This window comes from Garra rufa, chromosome 2, assembly GCF_049309525.1.
Source record: "Garra rufa chromosome 2, GarRuf1.0, whole genome shotgun sequence".
NCBI lineage: Eukaryota > Metazoa > Chordata > Actinopteri > Cypriniformes > Cyprinidae > Garra > Garra rufa.
Genome location: NC_133362.1, coordinates 6457349 through 6470499, shown reverse-complemented (window position 1 = coordinate 6470499; position 13151 = coordinate 6457349). Strand labels below are relative to the sequence as shown.

The 13151-nt window shown below is 32.9% G+C and overlaps 1 protein-coding gene across 1 annotated transcript in view; it reads right to left on the bottom strand.

Moving 5' to 3' along the window:
• Positions 1–10771: 10771 nt before the first annotated feature.
• ntpcr (nucleoside-triphosphatase, cancer-related) overlaps positions 10772–13151 on the bottom strand; it is a 15507-nt gene continuing 13127 nt past the window's right edge. The window contains exon 4 of the mRNA XM_073834817.1: positions 10772–12363. Coding sequence (XP_073690918.1) covers positions 12295–12363 — 69 coding nt within the window. The 3' untranslated portion in view covers positions 10772–12294. The remainder of the gene's footprint in view (positions 12364–13151) is intronic.

Genomic DNA, 13151 nt, shown 5'->3' with positions numbered 1-13151 from the left:
GGGCGTGTGTCACCTCACTGCCCGAGTCACAGAGGTCACGACCTGCTCCTGTACCCTGTGTCGCTGTCAACATTCGATCACGCCACAGGTCAAATTTACTCGACTCTTTGGAACAAGTAAAATCAATGTGCACTAACTGGCATTTCACACTCCCGACAGTCTGTATCCTTGCCTGAAACCAAAAATGTACTTAGTTTTATTAAAGATTTATATGTGACCCCAGACCACAAAACTAGTCATAAGGGTCCATTTTTTTAAATTAAGATGTATTTATTATCTGAAAGCTACAGTAAATAAGATTTCCATATGGTTTGTTAGGATACAACAATATTTGTCCGAGATACAACTATTTGAAAATCTGGAATCTGAGGGTGCCAAAAAATCTAAATACTGAGAAAATTGCCTTTAAAGTTTTTCAAATTTAGTTCTTAGCAATGCATATTACTAATCAAAAATTAAGTTTTGATATATACGGTATAAATTTACAAAATATCTCATAAACATGATCTTTATTTAATATCTTAATTAGTTTTGGCATACACCAAAAACAAAACAAAAAAAAACACAATAATTTTGACCCATACAATGTATTTTTTATAATAGGCTATACCAGTCAAAGTAAGATTTTTTTTTTTTTGAAAGAAGTCTCTTTTGATTAAAAAATCCAGTAATATTGTGAAATATTTGTACGATTTGAAATAACTGTGTCCTATGTGAATGTATTGTAAAATCTAATTTATTTCTGAGTTCAAAGCTGAATTTTCAGCATCATTACTCCAGTCTTTAGTGTCACATGATCCTTCAGAAATCATTCTAATATGCTGATTTGCTGCTCAAGAAATATTTTCAGTGTTAAAAGCAGTTGCGCTGTCACTTTTGAGCAATTTAATGCATCCTTTTTTAATAAACGTATTAGTTTTGTTCTTTTTGACCACAAAAATATGAAGTTTTACCATTAAAGATAAGCAAAAATGCATATTAGAATGATTTCTGAAGGAGTAATGATGCTAAAAATGTAGCTTTGCATAAAAAGAATAAATTACATTTTAAAATATATTCAAACAGAAAACCGTTATTTTAAATTGTAATGATATTTCACAATATCACTGTTTTTACTAAATTTTTAGTCACATAAATGCAGCCTTGGTGAGCAGAAGAGACTACTTTCAAAACATTTTTAAAAATCTAAAAAAAAATATACAATAGCATTTTCATGATACATTTCTAGTGGAAGTTCAATCTAGTTATGCATGGACAAAAGTTCACAGAAAAGTGGACTTGCTAACTTTCAACAGACTCCTCTTGTAATTTTAATGTGTTCTTTTCTGTGAGCTGGAGCTGACGGGTTTGACCCGGTGTCATGGGAAACTCTCTGTCCAAATGTGTCCCTGAGGGCCATTTCTGACCATCTCTCTTGTTATTGTCACTGCTGGCCAGTTCCTCAGGGGTCACGACCTCTCTCAGTACCCACTGATTCATATGAGGAGGCTGGAATCCTATATTATAAAGACATGTTTGTCAGATGGAAAAGACTGAAAAACTAGAGCTTTTTTACCAAAGCAAAAAAAAGTAAAAGTTGCTTTGTGCAGTATTTGTTTCGATAATTTTGCATTAATGCATTTGGCAGATCCTTTTAATTCTCATGCATTTCCAAGGATTTGAACCCATGACTTTGGTGTTGCAAGCATCAGTTTGTAAAAACACATTAATGTTGTTTACAGTAATTCACTTACAGTAGAAGTCTTTGAGTCAGTTGTACAGCAGAAATGTAAAGCTTGAATTTTGTATTTCAGTTGATTTTTGCATAAAATTCTCATTATGGTGATCTGCAGTCACAAAAATAGGCAAACACAATCTGCATAGATAAAGCACAAATGTTTCTAACAAACTATAATATGAAAACAATAATGTAAACCTGTAGTTTTGTCTGTATTTAAAAAAATGAATTAATTAATTACTTTATGAACTAATAGCAAAAAATTTAATATGAAAACAAAGGGTTTAAATGTGTATATCTGATTTAAAAATCTAGATAAATCCCATAAGCAGATGTTTTAATATGGTCACTTAATGTAAAAACTAACGGAATATAAATTGATTCATTGCAAATTATTCAATATTCAAACAAATGGTTAAATGCTAAAGTCTGATATAGAAATAAATACAATTATAAATCTCATAAGCAAATGTGTCTGCATTTGAACGGTCAATAAATGTAAAAAAACAATTATAATTTGATGCATAATAGCAAATAATTTAATATGTAAACGAAGGGTTAAATGTGTAAATCTGATATAAAAATAAATCTCATAAGCAGATGTGTCTGTATTTGAACTGTCATTAAAAAAACTGAATTATAATTTGATTAACTAATTGTAAGTGACTTAATATGCTAATAAAGGGTTAAATATATAAATCGGATACGCAGATTTGTCTGTATTTGAACCGTCAATAGATAAAATATAACTTCATTATAATTTGATGAACTAATAGCAAATAATTTAATATGCAAACGAAGGGTTAAATGTGTAAATCTGATATAAAAATAAAAATAAATCTCATAAGCAGATGTGTCTGTATTTGAACTGTCATTAAAAAAACTGAATTATAATTTGATTAATTGTAAGTGACTTAATATGCTAATAAAGGGTTAAATGTGTAAATTGGATATAAATATACTAATATATATATATATATATATATATATATAAATCGGATACGCAGATTTGTCTGTATTTGAACCGTCAATAGATAAAATATAACTTCATTATAATTTGATGAACTAATAGCAAATAATTTAATATGCAAACGAAGGGTTAAATGTGTAAATCTGATATAAAAATAAAAATAAATCTCATAAGCAGATGTGTCTGTATTTGAACTGTCATTAAAAAAACTGAATTATAATTTGATTAATTGTAAGTGACTTAATATGCTAATAAAGGGTTAAATGTGTAAATTGGATATAAATATACTAATATATATATATATATATATATATATATATATATATATATATATATATATAAATCGGATACGCAGATTTGTCTGTATTTGAACCGTCAATAGATAAAATATAACTTCATTATAATTTGATGAACTAATAGCAAATAATTTAATATGCAAACGAAGGGTTAAATGTGTAAATCTGATATAAAAATAAAAATAAATCTCAAGCAGATGTGTGTTTTTGAACTGTCAATAAATGTAAAAAATAACTGAATTATAATTCGAGACCTACAGTACATCAGTTGTATCAGAGATGCATGCTAATAGTTAACCTTCAGTCTAGCTTTACTTCATTACACTCATTTATTCTCAAAGCTTGTTTCTGAATAGATGTGAGAGTGTGTTTGGCTTAAGAACAGGTGTCTGGTATCGTGTGTTCGGCTCTCTAGTGATCTGTGCTTTTATATCTCTTTACTGTGGTCTTCCTCAGCCGCTTTGATCTGCGTGGCTTCAAAGCTGAAACCCTACACGCGTGTTTTGAAGGGTAGTGATGTATGCGTGTCCTCAAGTCATCATGGCGCTCAATGCTTTTGAAGGAAACTTCTGTTTTTGTGGTCGGTCCTGTACTTTTGTTCTGCTCTTTCATACTAGTCACAACAGATGGTATTTTAGGAAAGGGTTAAATGTGTTAATCTAATGTAAAAATGAATCTGATAAACAGTTTTGTCTATTTATCTGTCAAATAGTTAAAAATAGTAAATGGATCAATTGTAATTTGATTAGCTAATTGCAAATAAGTCAGTATGAAAACAAAGGGTTAAATGTGTATATTTGATATAAATATGAATCTGATAAACAGTTTTGTCTGTATTTGAACTGTCAATCAATTAAAATATTAACTGAATTATAATTTGATTAACCGATTGCAAAAAATTCAATAGGCAAACAAAGGGTTAAATGTATAAATCTGATATAAATATAAAAGGGTTAAAAGTGTAAATGCGATATAAATATAACTGATGAGCAGCTTTGTCTGTATTTGAGCAACCAAACAATTAAAAATGTTAACTGAATTGTAATTTGATTTTTGCCAATAATTCTACCAAAATGTGTACATCTATTATAAATATAAATCTGATAAGCAGTTTTGTCTGTATATGAGCAACTAAACGATTAATAACATTTGACTGAATAAATTGTAATTTGACTAACTACAACTTTACGAAAAGGGTTAGAAGTGTAAATCTGATATAAATATACATTTGATGAGCATCTTTGTATTGAACATGAACTTAATTATAATTTGATTATTAATTAAAATAAAGAATTATGAAAACAAATGGTTAAATTTGTAAATGTGATATAAATATAAATCTGATGAGCAGTTTTGTCTGTATTTGTGCAGTCAAACTATTTTTAAAGAAATGTATTGGAATTTGATTAACCAATTGCAAATAATTCATATGCAAGGGTTAAAGAAAGTGTAATTTTTTTTACATATCATTATTTTCGTAAACAAAGGGTTAAATGAGTAAATATGATATAAATCTGATAAGCAACTTTGTATTTGAACTGTCAATCAATTAAAAGTGAATGAAAATTATAATTTGGTTACACAATAAAAAATCATTACACAAACAAAGGGTTAAGTGTAATTCTTAATTCATATGCAATAATTCATATGTAATTCTTAATTCATATGCAAGGGTTAAATAAATGTCAATAAAATGACAGAAAGTGTCTTTTTTATTTTTACATATCATTATTTTATTTGCATTTGCATTAACATTATACATGATAATAGTTAAACAAGAAGAATATAGAAACAGCTTAGCTTTTAAAAAAAAAAAAAAAAAAAAAAAAAACGAGACCCCTGAATTCAGTTAAATCCTTTTGACCAAAATATTGTGCTGTCTTTCATTTCGTAAAGTCTGTTTTTTGTGCATTTAATAATTCAGTATCTAAGACTAATACACGCTGCTGTCTCTTTATTCTCCAAATGCTGCTTTTGTCCGGTGCGCATCTCTCATTTGTTGTATTCTGAGCCGTCAGTTAATTGGTAGCACGCCTGTCTGTTTTGATTCATCTCAATGTGTGAGGAAGCTTGTTGTACACTATAATGTATTAAAAGGGTGTTCACAAAAGATCCCTCACTCTTCACTATACACCCCAGACTGTAAAACCCCCCTGGGCTTCATTCAGACGTTTGCAGGGAGGGGTTAGACATTTAGCGTCTGCCCTCCATGAATGCATGTCAGCGATATGGAAATGAAAGCCGATTTGAAGGCGTCCAAACTTGCTTATTCAGTAGGGCTTTGTGTTGACTGCTCTGTCGATGAGTGAAGAAATACACACTTACACACTCCCCATCTGTATGTGCTGGCACCGGATGGAGGAGCTCTTATGGGCAGACACTCGTGGCTTTGACCAAGACTCTTCTGCAAGCTCAGATAAAGTAGACTTATGGTAATTGCTTCTGGCCATTTTCGGCAAGGCTAAACTCTACTTTCATTGGCTTTCCCTTGTGCACACTAAAGATGTTTAAGAGGAAAACAAATAAAAACAGGATACACAATCATTAGGAGTCATGATGCTCTGATGTTAAATGCTATTAGTCCACATGAAAGAGAATGGGTCAACATTTATGCAGAAACTTTAGTAGGCTAATATTTCAATATTTATGTCAAATATAATTCATTTGCTATTCTAAGCAATCACCTACAAGACCATTACAGAGAGGAGGTAACACTTGCTTATATTGATGGAGGGAACTGTTTTAGATAGAAGAACTGCATAGCAACACCCTGGCAACCATCCAAAACATCCTAGTAATCACATAGCAACAGACCAAGGGGCAGAATGACTTAGAAACTGGATAGCAACATTTTAGCAATGCAACCACTTGGAACACTCTAGCAACTGCATAGCAACACCCTGGCAACCACCCAAAACAGCCTAGCAACATACCTCTCAGAGTGCTTTAGAATCTGCATAGCAACATTCTAGCATTCCAGCAAAGAAACAACTCTGAATACTGTAGCAACTGCATAGCAACACTCTGGAAACCACCCAAAACAGCTTAGTAATCGCATAGCAACAAACTAACTACCCTTCAGAATGACTTAAAAATGGCAAAGCAACATTGTAGCAATGCAACTACTTAGAAAACCCTAGCAACTGCATAGCAACACCCTGGTAACCACCCAAAACAGTCTAGCAATTACATTGCAACATGCCATCAACCCCTGAGAATACTTTAGAATGTGCATAGCAAAATTATATATCTAAATATTCCAGCAACTGCGTAGCAACACCCTAGAAACCACCCAAAACAGCCTAGTGATCACATAGCAACACACTAAGTGCCCCCCAGGCTGCATTAGCAACTGTATAGCATGATTCCATCAAATAAATTGCTCAGAATAATGTAGCAACTGCATAGCAACACCCTGGACCCTACCCAAAACACCTTGGCAATCACATGGCAAGACACTAACAGCCCCTCATAATGCCTTAGAAACATACTACCAATGAAACCACCCACAATGCTCTAGCAACCTCATAGCAACACACTGCAAACCACCCAAAACACCTTGGAAATCACATAACAATCCTAGCAATGCAATAACCAAGAATATCCCAGTGATAGCATATCAGTATACTAACATCTACTTAACAATTGCATAGCATAACCTAGCAACCACCTAGAAACACCCTAACTACATGCAACATACTACAAAACACTCAGAATACCCTGACAACCTCCCACAATACTGTATTATTGTGGTGGTGAGTTTGCAGGGGCAAATGGGTTGAAAAGAGCTGGACAAATTCTGGTAAATGTCCGGAAACATTCCAGAAGTCTTTTATAGTGAATTTCTAAATGTCCTTTCATGTAAAACATTTCTTTATTCATGGTGAAACTGATTTTCCATGGAACACGTCATGCACTGGTTATGCAAGATGATGTGAGGTTAGTTAAAGGGATAAATCTTGGAAGAAAAATGCATATAGGGTCAGCAATGTCCGTCACAGTGGGTGAGATATGGGACAGGAGTTGGCATGGCCCCCATCAGCGCTATTATGTAATCCATCTGTGCTGCCGCCACGGGCGATTGGCAGTGCTTTAAAAGAACAGCAACGGGGTGACCCTCACCAGTCCCCTGACAGCCGCGGCTCTACCCACAATCCTCTTCTCAATCTGTCTGGCCCTCTGCAGCCCTTCACCTTCAAATGACCTGAAACAAACACACACTGTGATTCAGAAACATTATGAACCTGTTTTGATGTTGAGTTATATTTAAGGAACACTGGATATGACGGTGACTGTGTTGTTCATTAAAGCAATGTTTTAATGCTTTTTATGGGTTGTGTTTTAATGCTTTGACAGAGGACATGTTCGTTGCCTCACATTCTTACTCAAAATTTGTAAGCAAAATGTGTTGTGAATCTTATTTGATGTGTTGTGAGACCCCATACATGCTAGTTGAAAACAGTTACTAGAAATTACATGTTTTATACACATCAAAACAGCCTAGCAACCACCCAGAACACACCACAGCAATTGCATAGCAACGACCTAGCAACCACCCAAGCCAGAACACCCTAATAACTGCACAGCAGCAACTTAGCAACCACCCAAGCCAGCACATCATTAGCAACTGTCCTACAATGACCTAGCAACCATGCAGGACACCCTAGCAACTGCATTGCAACATCCTATAGCAACCACCCGTAAAAACCTAGCAATTGCATAGGAATGACCTAGAAACCACAGAGGCCAGAAAACCCTCGCAACTGTATAGCAACAACCTAGCATCCATCCAGGCCAGAACACTGTAGCAATGCAACTCAAACAATCTAGCAACCACTCAGGACACCCTAGCAACTTCATAACAACCTAGCAACCACCAAGACCAGAGCACTCCAGCAACCGCATAGCAACCACCCAGAACACCCTAGCAATGGCCTAGGAACCACTCAGGCCAGTAAACCCTAGTAACTACATACCAACAACCTAGCAACCACCCAGGCCAGAACACTGTTGCAAATGCATAGCAACAATCTAGCAACCTCCCAGGACACCTTAGCAACTTCATAACAATCTAGCAACCACCAAGACCAGAGCACTCGTAACAACTGCATAGCAACCACCCAGAACACCCTAGCAATGGCCTAGGAACCACCCAGGCCAGTAAACCCTAGCAACTACATAGCAACAACTTAGCAACCACCCAGGCCAGAACACTGTTGTAAATGCATAGCAACAATCTAGCAACCTCCCAGGACACCCTAGCATATGCATAACAACCTAGCAACCACCAAGACCAGAACACGCTAGCAACTGCATAGCAACATCCTAGCAACCACCCGGAACACCATAGCAACTACTTAGCAACCAGCAACACTCTATCAAAAGCATAGTAACAACCTAACTACAACCTAGAACACCCTGGTAACTGCATGGAAAACACTCAGGCCAAAACACTGTAGCAAATGCATAGCAACAACCGAACAACCACCCAAGACAGAACACCCAAGCAACTTCATAGCAACAACCTAGCAACCACTCAGGCCAAAACACTGTAGCAACTACATAGCAACAACCAAGCAACCACCCATGACAGAACACCCTAGCAACGACATAACATCCACCCACACCAGAACACCCTAGCAACTGCATAGCAATGACTTAGCAACCACCCAGGCCAGAACATCTTAGTAACTGCATAGCAATGCCATAATGTCCACCCAAAACACCATAGTAACTTCAAATAAATATACCAACATCATTTTAACAAATGCATAGCAGAGATTTAACAAACACACTAGCAACTGCATAGTAATGACCGAGACCATCCTGAAAACTGTAGCATCTGCATAGCAACATCCTAGCAACTGCATGGAAACAACCTAGCAACCACCCAGGCCAGAACATCCCAGTAACTACATAGCAACAACCTAGCAACCACCCAGAACAACTGCATAGCATGACTTTGTAAATTTGTAAGCAAAATGGGTTGTAAATGCCCTTTGATTTAAAACATGTTTTGAGAGTTCTATATGCTAGCTGAAGAAAGATATGAGCAATAAGAATATGAGGATACACACTAAAACAGAGAGTTGAGCAGACGAGTCATCTGTTTGTTCCACTGCCTGATAGTGGACGTCATTGCAGAGCTGAAACTGGCAGAGAATGGTCTGTGACGCATGTCTCGCCTGGCACTGGCCTTTCCTCCTTCCTTTGCATTTGGAAAGAGAGCTTTAGCAGCTGACCCTGTTCATCTGCAGACCCTCTTGAGTCCTGCACAAACTCCATCAGCCACAATTCACACAAAAGCACACTCCAGTTTCTCTGATGAGGACTGATCGCAGCACATTGAAGAGGGAATCTTCACTAATTAATGTAAATGCAATGGAAGAGAGATGAATTTTTAATTTGATTTCACAAAAGTGCATAATCCTCAGTGAATGTTGCTCAGTAACACTATAGATTTAACTAGAACTCTACATACACAATCCTTTTTTCTCTAAATGTAGTGCTTAAAATGTTAAAGTGAAATCAAACATTATATAGTGTAAACAGCTGCATCAATCAAATGTGATCTTTTGTTTTCATCCTGACAAAATTGCATGCATCAATGTCACTTTTTTTTTAAGGAACATTTTGAATTAAAGGAATTATCAAAAACATCATTTACTCACCATATTGCTCATAACCTTTGTGTCTAGGTCCCTTTTTTTTAACAAAAAAAGGAGTTCTAAGAATTATTAAATAAAAAAATGATTAAAATTAAAAATAACAAAAATAGAAATATTAGTTATAAAAAAAATATTGTTTTTAAAAAAAATAACATTGTATGGATTAATGGCAACATTTTGGTTTAAGAAATTTTAGAGTTAAAGAAATTGTTTATTAAAAACAGAAATTCTAACATATACTCACTATATAGTTCCAAAGGCCTTGTGCCTAAATCTAAATCTAAAAAATAAACAAATAAATAAATAAAAATCTAGTTCTAAAAATAATTCAAACAAAATCAAACATTATCAAGTGTAAACACAGTTGTTGTGGAGAGATTAATAGAATTGCACTGGACTTTGGCCTGTTATTTTTTATTTATTATTATTATTATTATTATTATTTTAAATAATATTGCATGCATTAATTCCAGTATTTTTGTTTAAGGAATGTTTTGAGTTAAAGGAATTGTTTATCAAAAATAGGAAGTTCTAACATTTACTCAATATATTTCCAAACCTTTGTGCATAAATAATAATATAAAATATAAAACATAAATGAACAATTAACAAAGAAATAAATTAATAATAATAATAATAATAATAATAATTGTTGTGGTTGGATTAATAGTATTGCATTAACCATCTGCGATCTTGAAGAACAAATTTTTTGCAGTTTATGTAATATTGCATGCATTAATGGCAGTACTCTTTGTTTAAGGAATGCTTTATGTGCATGAAGAACTGAAAATTACATAATTGACTCACCATATTATTCCAAACATGTCTAATTGTCCAACAGTTGCTGGCAGCTATTGACTTCTAGAATATGGAGAGAAAAAATATTCTAGAAGTCAATGGCTACCAGCAACTCTTTGGTCCCCAACATTCTTCAAAATATCTTCTTTTGTGTTCAACAGAAGATAGAAACTCATACAGGTTTGGAACAATATGAGGGTAAGTGAATGATGACAGAATTTTAATTTTAGGTGAACTATCCCTTTAAACACACTAAATGATTTCAAGAATTGCTGGTTGAATGTGTATTATGAGCAGAGATTGTCACCACAAATAAACAAACTAAACACAATAACAGAAGTGTTTATTCCAAATCTTCTGAAGTCCTATTACAGCTTTGTGAAAGGAAAAGACCACATTTAAGTCAAAATGTAAGTTATTCTTTCAACTTAATACTATTCTTTCAAAGGTGGTAGCTCTCAAATCTAATATGAGTAGAGAAAAGGATTCATTGAATAATGATATACACTGCCACTCAAAAGTTTTATGTTTTTGAAAGATGTCTCTTATGCTCATCAAGGCTGCATTTATTTGATTATTAACATACAGAAAAAACAGTAATATTGCAAAATGTTATTACAATATAAAATAATGGTTTTTATTTTAATATACTTTAAAATATAATTTATTTCTGTGATGCAAAGCTCATTTTCATCAGCTGTTACTCCAGCCTTAAGCATCACATGATCCTTCAGAAATAATTCTAATATTCTGATTTATTATTAGAATTACCAAAGTTGAAAACAGTTTTTATTTAACGACAGAATTTATTCAAAATATAAATCTTTTACAACAATGTAAATCTATGCTATCAATTCTTATTAATTTAACACATCCTTGGTTAATAAAATTATTAATTTCTATCAAAAAAAGAAAGAATAATAATGTACTGACCCCAATCTTTTGAACAGTAGTGTATATTATTAGAAACCTTTCTATGTTAAATAAATGCTGTTCTTTTTAACCTTTTTAACCAAAGAATCCTGAAAAAAAAAGTATCACAGGTTTCAAAAAAATATTAAGCCACAAAATCAGCATATTAGAATGATTTCTGAAGGATCATGTAACACTGAAGACTGGAGTAATGATGTTGAAAATGTAGCTTTGTATCACAGGAATAAATTACATTTTAAAATATATTCACATAGAAAACAGTTTATTTAAATTGAAATAATATTTCACAATATTACCATTTTTTTCTGCATTTTTGATCAGATAAATGAAGCCTTGGTGAGCAGAAGAAACATCTTTAAAGGCAATTCAAAATCTTACTGATCCCAAACTTTTGAGCGGCAGTGTATATCTATAATATAACTTAGGAATGTACCATAAAAAAGTACATTATTTTTAAGCACATTTAGGCACGTATTTCCATATTTATGGTGAAAATAAATATAAATGTCTGGAATCCTGACTGTGTTATCCTCTCAAATATGAATTTATTTTCCTGTTTAATGGGAAACGTATATACAGGAAGCTCAGGAGGAAAGGTCAGCGCTTCAGCGGCCTCTCTGTCCCTCTGAAAACATTTAAGAGCTGACGAGTGTTTGAGGGCATCACCCCTGCTCATCTCAGTCGTTCCTCCAGGACATCTTCATCCACAGCATCTCACGCTCGCTCCCAATCAATAATGCAGAGCTCAGTCCATTATAAGACGTGCTGGATGTTTAATCACACGCATACATTACACACGTGACACACTGCACTGTATTGACCCAATGGATCTTCTGAAAGGCTTGTTGGCAAACGAAAAAAAAAAAAATTAAGAACAAGAATATATTATCAGTATCGTATGCTCCTCCTCTTTTACTTCAGGCAGTCTTGTACGGCGGACACAATGTCATCAAAGATCACATCTCTGTTTTCCTTTGTGATCTGTGGGAGGAAAAACAGACAGCATAACTTCACTGGAATTGTACTTTTCTTTAGAAAATGAGTGGAAAAGGGCTGTTAAACATTTGTTTGTTCAATATCCATTACACAGTGTTCTCTGTTTAAGTAGTTCCCATGATTTACTTGTTGTTTCCATGTTTATTTAGTTGTTTGTGATTTCTGGATTTGACTTTTAAACATCAGTTTATACAGCTTAAACTCACATAGAGCACATTGTAGTGGATCAACAACTAGAAATAAAATCTAACAAGGACAATTTTGGAAAAAAAGACTGAAAAATAAAATAAAACAATTAAAAAAACGATTTTTTTTATAAAATATTTTTATCATTTAATAAAAGAAATTGTAAAAAAAAAAATTTTTTACATGACACTTTTAATTTTTTTATTATGTATGTGTATATATATATATATACTTTTTTGCACACACACACACACACATATATATATATATATATATATATATATATATATATATATATATATATATATATAAAATTAATAATTTATAAGTCATTTAGTATTTATAGTAAATTTCTCTCTATATATAATTATATATATTTATATTATATATATATATATATATATATATATATATATATATATATATATATATAAAATTAAAATTTATAGTAAATGATTGAGATATATATATATATATATATATATTTTTTTTTTTTTGGTAAAATACAAACAAATATTAGTTAAATGATTTGTTAAAAATGTAAACAAATAACAAACAATGACAATAACAAAGATGTCTGTTTTGCT